Raw genomic sequence first — 18,805 nt, forward strand, 5'->3', positions numbered from 1 at the left:
AGGAAACAATAGAAACAAAGCAGGCCGGACGAAAGGTGTGATAGTGGTAAGCTCCTTCATCTGCAGCCACGACCAGCGAGTTCTGCGTAGTGCTAGTATTACGTGGAGACTGAATGAAGCCTGGCAGAATGAGCAGCAGCAGCAGAAGCAGCAGAAGGGAGAGAGAGAGAGAGAAAAAACAAAACAGAACAAAACAAGGGACAGTGCAGAGAGGGAAACAAGGCAGGCGAGGAGGTTTGGGGGGAGAGCTCCTACCTGCTGTGGCGCTGGCGGCATAGGCAGCGGTTAGTGGGGAGGTCAGGCCCGGGCCGGCGGCAGCAAACGGGGACGCCAGTATACCCAACGAACCTTTTGTTCCCGTGCCAATTTCCAAAAAGAGGAGAGAGGAAGGGGCAAGGGGGTGTGAGGAGAGGCGATGGCATCTATCTATAGCTCTCTCGTCACTCTCTCTAAGAGAGGGCACTGCAACATGGTGTCATGCACTGCCTCATTCCATAGTGCTGGCGGTGGAGCGGAGAGGGGGTGTGGGAGGGGCTGGTGTTAACCAAACAAATAAACAAAAAAAGTCGGTTCAAGGGCCATTTGTATTCGCAGAACCTTGGACTGCTTTTGTTAAAAAGCAAAGTGGAAGCACAGCAAGCCAATGGGACGGACAAGTTGGTCAGTCTTCACAACCTGGCTACAGCCTGCAGGGCAAGACCAAACCAATCTGTCCAACACTGGCCAGGTTCTTTTTCTGTAGTTAAATAGTTCTTTGAATTCAGCTCTTAAGTTCAACTTTTCACCTCAATGACATTGCTCTGCTAACGCAACAGACTAATCCAGTACAAGACCTGCGCCTTTGCTCTTTTGAATGTTGCAAAGATGGAGCCACACGCCTAACGGTCCGGGACCATTCTGCAGCGAATGCGATGAAATGAGCGAGAACTATCCTTTGCATTAGTCTCTGAACTGTTGGCCAGAATGTTGGGAAAAACCACAAGTGGGTGCATGTTTCGACTAGCCAGTGCTGCTGCTGAGTTTCTTTTATTTATAGTTTGTGCTGTGGACTTTCCATTGACCAGGGAGCACCGCTGGACTAGTATACAGAAGCTTCCAGCCCTGTGCAGCCACTACTTTCATGGACACAGCCTATGCGTCGAAAATTCTGGACTTCTAACAATGTTTGCTTGAGCAGTAAGTAAGTTCGCACGCTGCACTGATTAGAGGGCGCTACGACGCTTTCATGTATCCCTCTAGTGTCACCCACACGGGCCACTCGAGACTCAAGGAAAATGTAACGACATTGCAAAACAACAATGACCCATGCTTCACCACTTGCCTGAGCGTTGCGCATCGAGTTTTGCCAAACTGAAGCTTAGAAATGTCTGCGCTTCTGGACTCAACTGCAAATTGCTGTTCACCTGCTCATAACTAGATGGGATGCTTTGCCACTGATGTCACTGTGAAAAGCTACAGCACCCTATAAATGTATCTTCAGTTTTGCCCTTCCCTACAGACATACCGTCCACATTATGGCACCTAACTATATGGTAGTCTTCACAAGAATTTCACAGGCTCTTTAAAGCCAATAGCTGGCACCTGCCTACAACAATCACATATGCTGGCAGTCTGTATAAAAAGAGTATGAGGAAGCACTCTCTGGCAAGATGAACCCCAATACTCGAAACGAGTGGTTAAGAGGAAACCGAACTAAGGCGGCCAAATTAAAAGGACAGGAACAGCAAGCGTTCTGCAACATTACCTATCTCGTTTCGGCCATCCACAATATGCATAGAGCGTGAACAGGCGCACGAAGTGCAGCGTCGGAGGTACCTGCCGTACTTCACCACCCGCTCCCACAGCCCGCATCCCTTCAACCACGACATCAATTCAGAGTACCACACAGTGCTCAAACAAAGGGACAAGGGACGTGTACATACTCAACAAAATAGCACAGCATGTACAAGCGAGTAGGACAAAGCTAGTTATTCTGCAAGACTTAATACTGATTAATCAAGGCGAGAACTGGGTAGGAAAAATCTAAAGAGGACACTGAATAGAAACACTAAATTAGACAATTAAACAATTCTTTCGAAAATATATTTTAGTTAATTTCGTGGTAAGATGTTGATTATTATAAGATAAAATGAAGGTGTAAGTCTTCTGCACCAAACCCTCACAAACCCTCAGCAACAGACGTGTCGCTTGTTTGACACATTAGCACGAGACACGCATCAGAGGCCAAGCTCAATTCCTGGCATAACGCCAGGAATGCTGTTGGCCTTATGCTCAGATACGTCCAGTGTCGAGTCACGTGTAATCTTCCAAAGGTTACTACTACTTGAAGGTATCGCCGATACCAGTAAAGAAGTTTTTGCCCCAAGTTGCACCTAAATGAAGAATAGTAAGATGATTGGTTTTGATATGACGATCATAAAAAGCTCTAGAAATCAGGCATTTTACGATAAAACCATAAAGTTGGCAGCACTTGATGCGATTTTGCGTTTCTTTGTCTCTGTCTCAGTCGCGCTGCGCCTTTTGAATTAAGTGTGCATGATGTTGTGCCGTCAACATTGCGCTGTGGTTTTGGCACAATGCCTGAAAGGGGGAAGGCCAGCCCACACGGGCTTGTGTTACTTGAACATCAGCACTCCACCACAGATGTGCAAATGTAAATTTTGAAACCACAGTCTGCCAGTCGGAGCACACTAAGTTTCAAAGTGCTGCACAGCTTAGACCACATATGTAGTAACCGATTATAGTGCGGAACTGGCTATAATGCAGCCTTTTTCTTACTCCTGTTTACCCTCCCATAGAACTCCATGTATACGCATACCGCTTATGGTGCAGTTGCGCAATACGAAATACGAGTTGTAATGAGGCTTCAGTGGGAAAATCCCGTACACAAGCGCGATGCAAATGAGGACGAGGGGAGACGCAGAACAAACAAACAAGAAACGAAAAGAAAAAATGGGGGGGGGGGGGGGGGGGACAGCACAACCAACACCACGTGGGCACGCTGGGGTTGCCCAGGTGACGGAGAAGCCTCTTTGCTCGGGTGCTCATCAGCGGTGTGCCTGGCGCACTAAATGGGTGCGCACCGTCGCTTTTGGCAGCTTCGGCCCCTGAGGTTGAGTGCGCCCATCGCAATGCACATTGTCGCGCAGTGCAGATACAACGTGTGCGACTTGACTGCCACCAGTTTAAGCAGCGCCCTACAAATTTAGGTCGGAGATTTTAGGCTTTATGGTCCCGCGCGAGCTTCCGCCGTACCTCCCAGTACATGCACACACAAACTTGGTGGGCGTTCGCAGTAGCTGCCGTGGCTGATCGCCCAACAAACAAAATTCCACTTCACACGTGTGGCTGTCCTTTGTGCCTGTGTGCATGACAACACGTCCAATCTTCTGTGCATATGAGCCGACCAAGTTGCAGTTCAGTGCACTACTTGGAAAGTGGAGAAACCACTTCAACGAAAGTGAGGTAGGTCACAGATGGCAAGGGAAGCACTCGAATGGCGACGAATTTGTTTGCAGTCACCACATTTTCGACATCGCAGATTGCAGCACGCAGATCGGTCCGAGAAATCAAACGTGACACTGTACAATGTCCGAAATTTCAGTTGCTGTTCTGCATCAGTTCTGTGGAGTTGGTGGCGGTGCCGAAGGAAATTTCGAATAACTGAGCCAGTTTGAAAACGCAGTCCCTCAGTAGACTTTCCCCTTAGTAGACTTTTCTTTCTTTCCTTAATTTTTTCCTCCCCCCTTTGTTACTTTGTCTGCATCATGTCAAGATCGCGGTTTTCGGACATTAACCTTTCAATGTCCATAAACTTATATGAATGCAAACATCCCGGTCGCATGCTTGATTCTCAGATAGGCACGGCTGCTTGGCTTACATGTTCTGCACGTGTGAAGCCATTGAAGAATGTTTTGGTTATACCGCAGTACCACTTTTTGTGCGGATATTTGTAAGTGCGGTGACTTATGCTATAACCAGTCTGTGCGTGTACGTCACGGACCAGTCAGGATTAGAGCTTTGTCCTACTCGCTTGATGTGCATTGAACGTACCAAAAATGAAACAGGGCAGTAGTATAACTGCAAGCAAAAACAAACACGAAGGAAGCAAAACAAATGAAAACAAAGGCAGCACAATAGCAAAGCAGCTGGTCTTAGGCATAGCAATTTAGATCGCAACATTGCAACCTGCAATTCACTGTCACATAAAATGCTCAGAAAATGTTGCACATTTGCTTCACCAGTGACCAATTTCTCATGTGATTAGTGTAAGGTGTTATAAGTGCCCCTACAATTATGAAAAAGGCGAAAGCTACAGGACAATGAAGTTAATGAAATGCACAGATCTCAAATTTGGCCTAGAAGTAAAGCACAGTTAATGCCCTACATAATTGCCTGAAGTGATTAGGTAATGCAAGCATCCTAGCACAAAGAGAAGCAAACACTTTCCGCTGGATCAGCTGCTACTGGTAGCTTCTTCACATCGCGGAATGAAGGTTTTGCACATACTACAGTCAACGTCCAATTTTTCAGACTCCCTAGGGGCCGCAGGAATGTATTAAAAATTGCATTCTAAAAAATGAATGCATGCCTTTTACTGCCCCTAAGGGCTCAAATCCCTACAGCGCGTCCGAGATAGCTCTGAAGGCCTACCAGGCCACTGATTTGGCATACCGGTGCTCCTACTGCGACAGGAGGCGGCGAGTGCACGTGCGTACAATTAGAAAACACATAATGTCATCCATGACAGCGGCCCCTTTCTATTCTTGGTATGCTTCACTGCAATACACTCCGGCGCATGCTTGACCACGTAAGGGCCGGGCTACATGGAACAAACTTTCACGGCAAACTCTGCGCGGAAGAAATGGACAGAGTGGCACACCTTGCCGATTGTTCGCCGACTTGGCTACGTGGAGCGAAAAAGAGGCACACATGTTGCTAAGATTTCGCCACCTCACTGTTAGGGTTGCCAGACTCAATAAACATGTTTTTCTGAAACAAAAAAAATGATGAGCGTTTTCATCCTAATATTTGTTGTTGAAGGCTAAGCTGTATAGAAAAAAAAATTTCATAGTTGCATTTAACAAGCACTTTCTACACATTCTATTGAACTGTAAACCTTTTAGCAGGCTGCCACTGCGCCATCCAATAACATTGTGCGGTGGCACCAGCTTGTATAATGTGTGTGTGCCTCCCGTTTCACACGCAAGCTTGTACTCGAGTGCGCTGCGGCGGTCACAGTGTCCGGTACTGAAGCTGGAAATGATAGCACCACCGAAATTTGGCAAGAAACGGGCCTGTCAGCAGCTCTCATTCTAGATGTCGCCAGCCATTTCGTCGACCGCCTGGCCCGCACAGATGTAAACAACCTGGAAGCCAGGCACAGCCGGCTTCTAGCTATAATCTCTCCCCCCCCCCTTCCCCCCCCCTTTTTTGGGGGGTGCCTAGAAGGCATCTACCATATCAGGCATGTCCGTAAAATTGGTCGTTGACTGTTTAATGTTTCACACATTATTTGCCGGTGCTGTATTCTAAACCTATTTAGAGGCAGAAATGGAACCATCAGCCCTTACGTAGTCACAATGTTTCGTTTTGGAGCGGCAAGTTAGAACCAGCCAGGGGTGCTACATGAAGGCAAGAAAGAAGACGAGGAAAAGAGGTTTGTTCTCACCGGCGAGCCCGATGTCAAGGGTGGGGTCCCCTGTGGGCAGGGTGGGGTTTGTGAAGTCGCGGCTCTTGTCGTTGTTGTACTTCACGTTGAGGTTGGTGAGTTTGGAGTACTCGATGCGTAACGTGCAGCACGCATTGTAGATGCTCTGGCCATCCAGGGCCTGCAGTGAAGAAAGAAAAGACAAGTTGCAGTGTGCCACGAAGACACTGCCACGGATCCACTGCAGCTGTAGAACAATGCTAGTCTATGGCTTGGCACCAGCACAATGAATGAAGCCGGCATAGAACAGGACATTCTCACAAATTACCCTATTTACACCCTTCTAATGTGCCCAGGGTTTAAAGGCACACCAATGTGGAAACTAACTTGAGTTGTGAAGCAAATTAGCATTCTGCAATACCAAAAAAAAAGCCACTCTTACCAGAAGAGGCTTGCTAAGCCAGCAAGATACAGTCGACTTCCATTAATTCAACCCTGATGGGACAAACGACGGGCCGAACTACGCAAGCGGCAGAAAAACAACGAAACACCGCTGATACATTTGGCAGTACAGTCGCCGACCGATTTTCCGGACTCCAAAAATTCGGATATGCCCGATTATTCGGTCAGCTTCGCGGCACCGCCGTTCTCCCCATAGACCATAATGTATAACAACTGCCGAAAGTTCGGACACCTTGCAACCTCTCGTCTGATTTTTCGGACACTCCTTGAGCCAACTCGATCGAGGGCATCATGCACCGACTCTGACCGGCGCATAGTTCGACTTGCTGAACGCCATTTTTGTTTTGAACGGAGCCTCCTTGCTGCCCCACGAAGTGGCGCTACTGGAAATCCCCGCTCATCATCATCGTTTCTGCCTGGTTCGATAGAGTGGCCGTACAGCAGTTCCGGTTTCAGCTTAGTAAGCCATGTCAAGACAATCCAGCAGCTGATTTGTTTCTTTCGCGCACGACGCTGTGAACAGGCCGCGTTTTTCGTTTGTGCGACTGGTGTCGGCACGGTGGTGTTTGCTTTGCGTGCTGTGTCGAGGTTTCGGTGTTCCAACGCGGCGTACGGAAACATCGCGTCGAGTGTCTAATGGCGCCGACAGTGCCCGCGAAGACTGCGCTGGGGAATGCCGGCAAGCGGGTGCCGGGAGGCCTAAGATTTGTCGCCTTCCGATGTGCTCCCTACTGACGCGGAAAATATTCTGCCGAGACCTGCGCAGTGGTTGCATTGCGATTCCGGACACCGTCTCATTTGACAGTTTCACAGGTGCTGACACTGCTGTACTGACATGCGCAGAACTCGACGACGGCGAGATCATTCGTCAGGTTTCTGATGCACCCATTCTCTATGCTGCACCGCCGGACGATGACTGAGTCGGAAGATGACGCACCATGTGCTACGCTGCCGTCGCATGCGGAGCGTGCACAAGCAGTGACTGTGCTTTCAGCCGCCTATAGTGACCGTGCGACCCTCTCCGAGATTCAGGCTTATCTGATTGCGCGTAAACGGAACAGCGTGCAACGGCGCACTCACGATTTCTTCAAGCCTAATGCCGAGCCCGAATAAGTGCGTGGAAATAAAGGATTTCATTCTTTTTTTCTTAATCTACTTTTTCGGACACCTGTTTATTCGGACATTTCCGCAGTCCCCGTGAGGTCCGAATAAACGGTCGGCGACTGTACAGCATACTTGTGTTTATTCCACTCCAGTTAATTCAATTGCAACCAAAACTCTCAGTCAGCACCCATACATTTCATGGGGCCTAACTTTCATTATTTCGATCCTGGAATTAGCCTTCGCCAAATCATTCGCGCTTTGCTAGTCATCGTGCACGTGCCCAACCGCAATGGTGACCGTAGTAGCAACTCCAATAGTGGCAGAGTCCGTCCCGTCTTGGCTCTGCTTCGGTACAGCGAATGCTTCACACGCACGTTAACTCCCGCCGAAAACGCCTATTTTCGGCTTGCCTTTTGAGATTCTAAAACGAAAATGGTAACCCACAATGGCTTATTACATTATTTACTTGATTTTAGCACACTCTTGCTTTTTTAACGAAAATTTGTCCATACATTGCTTGGGCGGTCCAACCCAATATGAAACCAAAACCACGTTCGCAACACCCTACCATCAGAGCCAGCCCAGCCAATGCCACCGTCATTGCTATCGCAAGATAGCTACCATGGATGCCAACAAAACAAGCTCGTGAAGTGTTCATGTATAGTGTTACCCTGACGATACCGTCGTTTTCAGTCCAATTACGAGAGCAGATTCACACTACAAGTTATTCCACATGTTAAGCTAGCAGCAAGAGGTCACGTCACGTGTTCTTGGATTTCTTGCGTGTTGCTGGATAAAGCAGCGAAGTGGTCAGTCTAGGCAAGGGCCACCATCCCCTCTGAGATTATGCTACAGGGACCGGAGCGAGCAGGACATGTGCTCCTTCAGAAGCAACGATAAAGTGCTGTCCAAGAGTGATGACAAAAGGCATTAAGTAAATAAATTTTCATTTTATGAAGGTAAGGTTCCCCCTCCCCACTTTTTTCTTTTCCTTTTTGCCATAATCAGAAGCATGTCAAGTTTTTCTTCCTAAAAAAGATCCTGTGCATGTTCTATTTATACTTTGTTTAGGAGCTCTAATTTAATTTTTATGTTCGCTTTCTACTTTGAACCCTTCAAACCCATTTGTGACGTTCATAAATTTGGCCTTCGTTTTCTTTTTTAACAGCCAACCTTTTCTCAGAGAATTAATGAAAACAGCTTTCTGCAGTTTAAGTTATTTAGTGTGCCTCTATCCCATCCCAGGCGGTAGCAGCACTAGCTTTCATTGCGACGTCTTTTGATAAGGAAGACAAAAAAATCACCACTGAGGCGTGCAAAAAGAAACTCGAGCGAGCCAGCAGCCAGGACTGTTGGTACCTTGGACCAATTTGACCAACAGATCAGTATTGAAGTTCCTTTAACCCGACGAGCTCAGCTCGTTAAGCATGATCTTGCCAAAAGAAAAAAAAAAGGCCAACCATGAAAACACTCGTCCAGTGCTTCTAAAAAATGGTGTTCAAACGGTTTTCAAAAAAAGATCTGACTACTAGTCAAGCTTCTGCAGAAAACTGGCCTAAAATCGACTGCACACTTTTGTGCGGATAAACACTGCCAACAATGGTAAGGATTTCTTGTATAGTATGCTGCGAATCCGCTGTTGGAACACTAACGGATAAGAACAACCCATTGTGAGGAAAAAATATGCAATCACAATAATCAAAACAATGCACTCTCCTGTCGGCCAGTTCAGGCATTACTTCCCATCGAATTTTTGCGTTTCAAGATTACCCCATGTGCCAAAATATTGCCAAACACGACCACATGTTGAAGTGCAGTCTTCATTTCATACGGTGCATGGTGTTGCTTGTGGAAGCATTCTGACGGCAAAAAGCTGTCCATCAAACTGGTGAATATTTTGGGGCCCGGTAAGGAAAGAGCTAAATGTGGCCAACTTGTCTGCCACGGTGACCTCCACAAGCGAAATGCAATTTTTATGGGTTTGAAGTTTGGAAATTGGGTGCACCTAAATCTAACGCGCGCCACAGTTTCTTGCAACAGGACAAAAATAGCTGCCTTTGTCAAGCCACACCCTTTCGGCCTTTTGCCCATGTTGCTGACATTGTGTAATCATGATGTCGAATAAATCTGTCTGTCACCCACCGCAAGTAGACAACGGCACTCACCAGCTTTGCCGCCTGGGCACCCATGACATCGCTGAACTGAATGAGGGCTTGGAATGAATCTGGGAGGGAGAGAGAGAAAGGCAGGTTCAGCAACGACACAAAATGAAAAAAGGGGAGGGGGGGGGACAAGAGAGGATAAAACACAAACAGTTGGTTTACGAAACAAACTTTCGAGCTCAACCGAAAGCGGAACGTGGCATTCTGCCAATTCTAGCACAGGTGCCCTCGATCCAGCCACCTGGCATCGTAATGTGAAGTAATTATCAATCAGAGCAGCTCAGTGTTGCTAGGCCTACAGAGACAATACTGAGCCAGGAAAGTGGTTCGATTTCCACCTAGCACATGGCACCATAGCGAACCACTGGCAATGCGGAATGCTCTAAAAGCCCAATTCTAAATTGCATCGTTAATACTACACTCCAGCACTGTATGCAGTTACTATATGCTAAAGCTTGAGGTAGCGCATGCAAATTGCCCTAATGTACCACGGTAACATGTAACATATCATGCAAAGCTATAATTCTCTATCATGAGTAACAACGAACACCCATGCGCCAATATTCGAGACTGCATGTACCACGCAAGAAACACCGCAACATCCCGAGTACTAGAAGCAGCTTGATCTCTGGATGCATGAAGGGCAGAAAGTACTTAAAAACACTGAATTGGAGTGACCCGAGCAGGTGAAAGAGGACACTACTCACTGCTCTTGGTGAAGGTGACTATCTTGAGGACCTTTCCTGCTCGGCTGAAGATGCTGTGCAGCAAGTCCAGCGTGACTGGGTAGATCTGGTTGTCCACCACGACACGCAGCACCGTGTTGGCACCACCACCCTCGCCCCCTTGGTTGGCCTGCACAGTCTTGCACAAGGGCAAGCTGAATCACTAACACTGAGCACACACGCACCTTGCCCGAAACCAAGGGCAGTACCCGAGTGATCACTTTCGGGGATGCAATCACTTTCACGTGACTGTGCAACTCAAACACTGGTCACATTGAAGTATACTGCTGACAGCGTTCCTGGCACTGTGCAAACATAGTTAATATGGCATAGTACCAGGAATGTTATCGTCCGTATACGCCAAGTCACATGAAACCTCACAGATGTGAGAATGTGAATTCTTCAAGCAGTTAATGCAGACATATATGAAGCCTTCCTTAAAGGGACACTAAAGGCAAATATTAAGTCAACGTGGACTTTTAAAATACCATTCCACAAACCTCACTGTACTTGTTTCGTGCCAAGAAAAGACTTCATTTAAAGAGAAAATCGCATCCGAAGGGTCCGCACACCTTTATCGCAACTCAAATCGCTCTCCTCCGAGCTGGAGAGTGACATCGTTGCATACGCCATCACCATCCATTACTGCCATCGGTAAGAAAAGCAGCGCCCGACAGGCAGCGCTACAGTTTTTCTTTCAAAACGGAAACGTGGGGCCATGGAGGAAACTGAGTGAAGACAAAGCGTTGGATTTGCCGCTGCCACTGCTTTCAGTCAAGTGGTGTGGACCGTTTGGGCATGCCACGACATCCCATGGATGTGGACTTTTCTGCTACTTGCAGTTTGTGAGAGTTCCGTGGGCCAACAAAACCAGCACAACACTACATGATAACAATACTACTGAAACACGGATGCACGGGCAGCACAGAGTCAAGCAAAAACGAAATCTTTCAACTGCCCGCGTTGTTGTGAACGGTAAAGTCAACGAGTTATTTTTTCCAAACATCAAATAGAACTGGACAAATAATATTTTCTTCCATACTATAATGCAATGCAACACTATTTTTACTAGGAGAGGTTGAGTACCAGTGACGGAATTATAATTAAGAGTGCCTACATCATTGGGCCAGTACTCTATAATAAGTCCCTGCGGCTCACAAGTCGTGTCTTACATTTACCTCAATTTCTCGATTACTAAAACTTTGTTCGCGATAATATTGAAGCCCATGGGGCCAGTGGCTGCATGGCTGCGCCGCTGTGGCACCACCATCACCATCTGGGCCTGGCTCTTGCGCGCCTGTGCCACGCGCAGCCAGCCTGTGGCCAGAGCGTGAGCAGCGGCGACTAGGAAGCAGCCTAGTTGGTCTGGGAGTTCGGACAGTAAAGGTTGTCTCTTGAATAGCTATTGCGCTCTGCGTAGTCTCTGAGAGCCTTAGCTGGCCACTGGCTCTGACGCCATAGCCCTGAGCCCTAAAGCCTTAGATATTCTCAAGCATCAATCTACCAATTTAGCTTTACCTTTGCCTTTAGTGCCCCTTTAAATGGTTTTTAGTTAGGCGGTGCGAGATGACTAAGCACTGGCAGCGCACTAAACTTTAGCCCAATTGGTAGTAGACAAATTCTCCAGGATCACTGCGTTACTATCTAACATGCCAGCTGTGAAATGTACAGAGATCTACAGCAAGACCCACCAGGGAACCATGGACGCCATCTGTCTTGAGCTCACGGTGGTTGGAGAACTGGACGTAGACCACCCGCCCGCGTACAGTTGGCGAGGCCTTGGCAAAGTAGTCGACCATGGCGATGGCCGAGCTCTCGTCGGCCAACTCGAGGAATGCCTGGTTCTTGCCCTTGAGCTGAAGCACGTTGGTCACTTTGCCAAAGGGCACACCCAAGTGCACAATGTCCGTGTCTGTCGCATCGTTGGGGATGTTCCGGATGTGCACCACCCTCGAGGGCTTGCCCGCTCCAACCACCACTTTGCCACCTGTGTCCAGCTTCACCTGCAGGTCGCAACATGGTTCAGAGGTTGCGAGTCAACTCCCGTCACATGCGCAGCCTTCACCACGATTAAGCAGACTGTGGTTACTGATAACTGCGCTCGTTGCTCAATCTGCACGGCAGACATAACCACAGTCAGTCTCTTAAGAATGGCTGTTGTGAACTGGGCTTGCCAACCTCGGTTTGCCTTCACAAACTGACCTCAAGCAAGATGGCAGACTCCATGGCAGCAAGCATGTGAAGCATGACTCAGCAGAAAAAGAAAAATTTAGTGAGTAACCTGAAGCTCAGGAAATGCTCACAATCAAGTGCTAAAATATGCATGCCACAATGCAATGAACACAGTATGAGTGCGTAATGAACTGTTTCGACTTTTGTACTGGCTATGTTGGCGACTGCCACGAAGGCAAGAGTTACTTTTATTTTCGCCAAGTGACCAATTGTTTCAAACTTGTGAACGGCCTTCAGTATCATACAGTGAATGTACACAGGGTCCTGAATATTCCGCTGCACCTGTTCGAAAAAAAGATTTTTCGCTCACTGCTGCACTATTCTTGCTCGAATTTTGCAGAATGATCGCATTTTGTAGTCTACTTCGTTTAGTATAACACTTGGCACAGTCTCAGGGAAGGCTGCCACGTGTTGCCCGCTCCTGGAACAGGCGACTGCCCTCCCTGAAACGCTGCTTTCTGCTGCTGACGGCAGGCGGCGACATAAATTTATACTTGTGCTATCGCGACAGCAGCTCGCATCCACAAAGCACAGGCAAATTTGCACTTCTTAAAAACCAGGCAATTAACTGCGCCAAGTGTTCTAGTAAACAATGTGGACTCCAAAATGCAATCTTTCTGCAAAATTTGAGCAAGAACAGTGCAGTGGTGAGCTCAAGACCATTTTTCGAACGTATGCAGTGAATATGCAAGACCTTGAATGTTTTGCATGTCTGCATGCTAGTAATTGACTTTCTGTCCATTTGATGACAACGTGGTCATGCTAGTTTGCTTGAACAATGGGGAAGGCAGAGAAATAACGAACTATTTTTTCTGACAGCTTCAAAATGTTAAAATAAAAGTCAGGAGAATACTGAATATTGAATCCACAGTGAGAAACACAAATAAGCAGAAACTACCCGTTGGCAGCCGAAAAGCAGAAAATTCTAACCTGTTTTCAACTCTAAAACTGCCCACATTTTGAATGTTCGAAAAACCAGCCCACTCGAGTGGTTGAATTCTGATGTCTACAAACTTTCAGGACACTTGTGGAACATCTCAAGTATAACAAGTGCTACGAAACAGAAGTGCTTGCCTTAAGATTGCTTTTATTCTTGCTTCTGTGATTAAGTATCAGTGTACACGTCAACCACTGGTTATGCGACAACAAAGCTACCACCAGTGCCTCACTTGTGAAATACTATGTAGGGGACCTACGTGATTAATGTGAGGTGAAGGAGGACGAAGCACAATTAAGTAAAATTTCGTGTTCTTGTAGCCAACACCCATGTCCCTTCATTACATACACATATATGTCTAGTGGTATTTTCACATATTTATTATGATATAGAGTACCTAAAGGTGGTATTTTTTGCTTGCAACTAGCGACAATGTTACACAGCCTGTAAGCCGATGTGACTAACAATTTTGATCGTCTTAGGTATTAAGGAAAAGCAAAGAAGTGCTACTGCTACTTGTTTTGAACCTTTGCGTACGTAAGCTTGAAGGAGTCATTACCTCATCATGTCATGGAAGGGTGCATACTAATGTGACATGCCAGAGTGCATGGTTTTATGCATACGCAAGTTGCAGCAACGAAAATTTTAGGGAATGTACTGCTGCTTATAATCTGGAAGATACGATACACAGAAAACGCAAAGAGTACACAAGAATGCAAAACCCCTTACCAACGGCAAAGTGCTCTAAAAGTGACACTAAATTTTCCCATCTAACAGGTGTTTGAGGTGGACTTTGAAAGTTCAATAAAAGCCCCTCACCTTTTTGGCATCATTGTTGTTGTCACTGTGGTTGTTCTGAGGGCTCATGATGGTGCCATTGCTCACGGCGTTGGTCTGCGTCAGCAGCTCGTCTGATCCACGCTGCAAAGATATAAGAAGGACATTGGAAAGTCTGTTAAGCTCCATATGCAAACATACAAGGAGTTTCTCCTGCTTCTACAACAGCACTGGTTAACATACAGAAAGAGCTTGCATTCCCGAGAACACGCTCTAACAAACTATGAAACATAAGAGCAATACAAATCACTTGCCAACTAGGATCCTCCTGTAAGACTCAAATGAGCACACTAGCTCCAGAGAAAGACTTATCTGAATTGAAGGATTGGAATTATAAACACGACGCCAGCAGAAAAAGCTAAACAAGAACAGCCGCAAACTATCCAGTAAACAGAACATAGCTGAATACACGGCAGCTCCAGCTTGCATACAGCGACAACTGAGTTTTGGATTAGGGGATGCAAGCGGCCTGCGTACTCAAGAACCCAAAGTTTGATTGGGTTCTGCTAGGAGAAGTGGCTAGCATATGCAAGCAGAATGAAGCCTCTTGCATTCCGCTTTCTGATCTAATGAAAGAGCTGAATGGCTTTTTTTTTTTTCAATCTTCTGATTGTGAAGCAATTCCCAGCAAGTAGCAGCAGGTCGTTTATTTAGGGGAAGAAGTCCCAGCGCTTCACACAGCTAAAGATGGCAGCACTGGGGAGTCTACTGAATAGCCCCAGAGATACAGCCACTGGAAGGATTGCAGAAGCCCCACTTGTTAGGCCTCAGAGTTGGCTCAGGCCACATGGAGTGGCCCAGACACTTCCAACAACTGACATGCATAAAAATATTAATTATCCTTTTAAGTACACAAAAGGTAAATGTTGCATTTCTGCATACCCTGCTGCATTTTCTGCCGTGCTGAGAAAACCAAGGAAACAAATGCATACAAACTTCCAGTCTCGATCCCATGTGCAGTTTTATCACATGATCCTACAACAGCTATCCCCAAGGGTGTGTGGAGGAGACAAAACCAAGGCACTTGTTCGAAAAACTCGGACTGCTCTTATTACTTGAAGCAAAAGCTCGAGATTCAAGCTCCCATACAAGATTCTGCAAGCTTCCGACTGCTTATCAGACTGTTTATTAGTCAGAAATGCTTTGAAAGAAGCACACCTAGTTGCAACCATGGGATATAACCACAAAGACAACGAAATTAAAGCCCGAACATAGTGTAACTAATTCTAAACCAAAATTACTGGATGCCGACTTGCAGTTCAAATTAGGTGCAACTACTTTTCATTGTTCCCTCTCGCTTCTTAGTTCGCAGTAAGAGAAACAAACTGACATTCAATTCTCGAACGAGCCCTCCTTTCCAAGAACCAAGTATTATCGGAAAGGCTGCACATCCCATAGAGAGCACGTATCCTGTTGTGGCTGCCGTCTCTGAAGTAGAAAGGCACACCACAGCACTTATCAGTCTAGTGCTATCCAGTGAAGAGGTCAAAACCTCCATGATAAGAAAGTATCAGTAAAGACAAGTACAACTCAAACAGACGGCAAACTGCCAGCCAAGAGCGAAGAAATGGGAGAAGAAGGAAGAGTTACCTTCCTACTGGAAGGCAGCCAAGTATGCACCTGAACTGACTACCAGAGAATAGCTTAGGAAAACCGCGTATAAAACAGACCCCCCTCCCTTCTGCTTTCATGGGTATGGTTAGCAAAAGCTAAGCAAACGCTTTCCGCATGCTAGTGTTGGCCAAGCGCCAGGAATGCGTCCCCAAGCCTGCAACAACAATAATGCGGGCTCAGATCTTGCAATCACTCTTTTCTGTGCTTTTTGCTGTTGTCCTATCACTGCCACACTTGTGCACTGTGTCATTACTGCTGGGAGCGGCTGTTCGGTGCGACGTGTTGTAAGAAAAAAAAAATTCTGGACCGAGAATTGTGCTTGCAAATGTTGCAACTGAGCACCACTGCATATGATAAGTGAAGGTGGGACTGGTAGCTGCGTTAAAGAGGTCAAATGCGTACTACTAATTAATGAGGCTCCTAGCACCTAGCAAATGATACACAAATTTCACAGCTATGGAGAGTATAATATACTGCACATGGTGTTCAAAGACCCGACCATTACGCTTAAGTACATTGTTAAAGAGAGCACAGTTTGAGCAGTCCTCTTGGGAGCATCACCACACATTCACAGTCCAGGAGCGTATAAAATTTATGCAAGCAAAGCTTTCTGGGCTGCTTGTGTTCATGACAGTGTTGCGGCGATGCGGATGGCATACGACAGTCGTGACATGATGTTTAATGTTACCTTGCGTGCAGCCCTTGTGTTTGTCTACGTAACATGAAACACAGAACAACACGTGTTTGCTCGAGGCATTGTAGTGTGCCACTGATTTGTAGCCTGCAGGAACATTAGCACTGTCAATATCTCACATGGCACACACCACATCACGGCTGAAGTATTTATTAGCTAGACGGCTGCGATGCTTTAATGCCGCTTAGCATCTGCATGCCCTGCATCAGTTGTTCGCATGGACAAAGTTACACGATGTTTACTTTTTAGAAATAGCTGAAAGGTGCTGTACCGTACCTTGAATATAATTTTTTTTACAGTTTGTCCGCTACCGCTGTGATGTCTAGTAATAGTAGAGATCCTATATGAGGACTGCTTTTTTACGTTGCCTCTTTCTACTGCCGTGATCCTCTTAGTGTGCAAGCTGCCCCTAATGAAGAATGGCAATGCCCGTTTTCACCCATTTCATCACGGCATTGGGTGTATGCCCAATTCTCTGTCTCCCTTCTACTATTCTAGCTATCCTCTGGGCTGTTGTACTTGAGAACAAAGGTAAGCCCTACAGCTTTTGCAATGCTTTTTGGGGGGGCTCACATGGAATTGCCGCTACCCAGAGAGCACTGTGTTGACAGCCAGGCAGCTACACAGCGCTCTATGGCGACGCCCATGGAATTGTTGTAAAAATCTCATAGACCCTTCTCCCGTGCCTCTGCCATGTGCATTATACACGTTCTCAACCAATCCCCAACGTGGCATGCAGGACAGCAGCAGCAGCAGTGGTACAGTCGAAGGAAGATGCAAAGAAATCTTCGCTTTAGAATATAGTGAGCATGGTGTTGAAATTAAGACCCAACACCATTAGGTTTAAGCACAACATTAAATAGGGCATGGTTTGACCAGCCCTCTTGGGAGAAGCATGAAGCCCGAATGCAGAGGCAAGAACATCCTGCTCCTGCTCCATCCAGCGAAGGAAACGGCCGTGACGTCGGCGTAAATAATGCAAACACCGGTATCGCGGCATAACAAACAGCTCGCGAAAAAAAAAAAAAGATGTCTGCCCTGTCAACGCTCGCCAGCAACTCGAGCAACGGCACCTGGCTGACGTGTTGCAACAGCGCGCGCTGTCACACACACTCGCACACCAACGTGCAGACGCCACCAAGCTCGCCCTTTCAGGGCAGCCTATCACAGCCACAAATTAAGCAAAAAGCAGCGAGAGAGATGGGAGAAGAAAAAAGGGGGACGCAGGAAAATGGTCGAATGGAACACACCGCGCATCAGAAGCCGGCCGCGACCTTGCCTCTTTCCGCGGACCGAGGAGGGAAGAAGGGACAGGGGGGGGGGGGGGGTTACGACTGTCGCTTGCGCAAGAGTTAATCGCGCGCGCTCCGCCGCACAGCTGCCGCCGAGACGAGACTGGGGTGCCGGGCGTCAAAAATAGCAGCGGTGACGGCGTGCCAGGACGGAGAAGGAAAAAAATAATGAAAAACGCACAAACTGCTTCAAATGTATCAACGCGCGCCGTCGCACACGTATGCGACCGACCAGCGTAGCGAGATTAGCGAGAGGACGAACAACGCTAGAGGCGTGCTCTCGGGGGGGGGGGGGGGGGGGGAGGGGGGGGGGGGGTAAGCGCGGCCTGCCAGATAATCCGGCGTCTCGCGGCCCACCTGTGCAGGCATGCGCCAAGCTAGCTGCGGTCGCTTTCGCAACCATCGCCGCTGACAGGTGTCAAAAGTTGAGGTGGCGTCGTCCGGAGTGTCGACGCTGGAAAGGTCTCGCGCCTCGGCCAGAGCAACGCGGCTGCTGCCTTTTTTCGAACGGTTCGGCCGCGAGCCCTGTCACACTGAATTACGTGTGTCCTCGTCGGGTCACTCAAGGGTCCCTCAGGGGGGGAGGGGGGCAGCACTCGGTCTCATAGTGCTTGCGAGAGAAACCATCGAAAGGAATGGCGACGGCGTAAGGATATTTTGGCGCCGCGCAACAGCAAAACATGCGCATTGGTCGAGGCGGAGGAGCTGCGCCGCAGCAGAACACTTTCTCCAGTGGCGATCTCTAGTGTAGGAAGTGCGATCGGAACTGCTCGAAAAGCAGCGTTGTTGTCAACGTTTATTAAGCGAAAGGAAACGCGAAGTCTCTTGGGAAGATGACAAGGGAAATGATCATCGTGGGAGGGGAATAACGAGGGGGAAAAATCCACGATAGATTTTCTAGCCTCTTCGGTTCGGCCGCTCGTAGGTGCCAGCAGGCACCGAGGAGGAGAGTTTACCCTCGCGAATAGCAGCGTTCACGAGGAACGCCGAGAGCCAGCTTCTCTTCGACGTTAACCACACCTCTCATTTTGTCAGCGCAAATGCCGACGCCAAACAAACGGGCGCAGTGTAGACGTCGGAAGGGAGGGACTCATGC

General features: G+C 47.6%; 1 protein-coding gene across 9 annotated transcripts in view; it reads right to left on the minus strand.

Annotated features, from left to right (window-relative positions):
- heph (polypyrimidine tract-binding protein 1 heph) overlaps nucleotides 1-18,805 on the minus strand; it is a 157,308-nt gene that overhangs the window by 25,863 nt on the left and 112,640 nt on the right. For 6 of the 9 annotated variants that reach the window (XM_055064445.2, XM_050167798.3, XM_050167796.3 and 3 more), the window contains 6 exons: nucleotides 14,092-14,193; nucleotides 11,795-12,106; nucleotides 10,086-10,242; nucleotides 9,382-9,440; nucleotides 5,672-5,831; nucleotides 256-348 (listed from right to left, as the gene is read on the minus strand). In XM_055064445.2, the coding sequence (XP_054920420.1) occupies nucleotides 256-348; nucleotides 5,672-5,831; nucleotides 9,382-9,440; nucleotides 10,086-10,242; nucleotides 11,795-12,106; nucleotides 14,092-14,193 (883 nt within the window). The remainder of the gene's footprint in view (nucleotides 1-255; nucleotides 349-5,671; nucleotides 5,832-9,381; nucleotides 9,441-10,085; nucleotides 10,243-11,794; nucleotides 12,107-14,091; nucleotides 14,194-18,805) is intronic. The other 3 variants (XM_050167803.3, XM_050167801.3, XM_050167797.3) reach the window with 2 other exon arrangements.

Source organism: Dermacentor andersoni, chromosome 11 (genome assembly GCF_023375885.2).
Source record: "Dermacentor andersoni chromosome 11, qqDerAnde1_hic_scaffold, whole genome shotgun sequence".
Lineage (NCBI taxonomy): Eukaryota > Metazoa > Arthropoda > Arachnida > Ixodida > Ixodidae > Dermacentor > Dermacentor andersoni.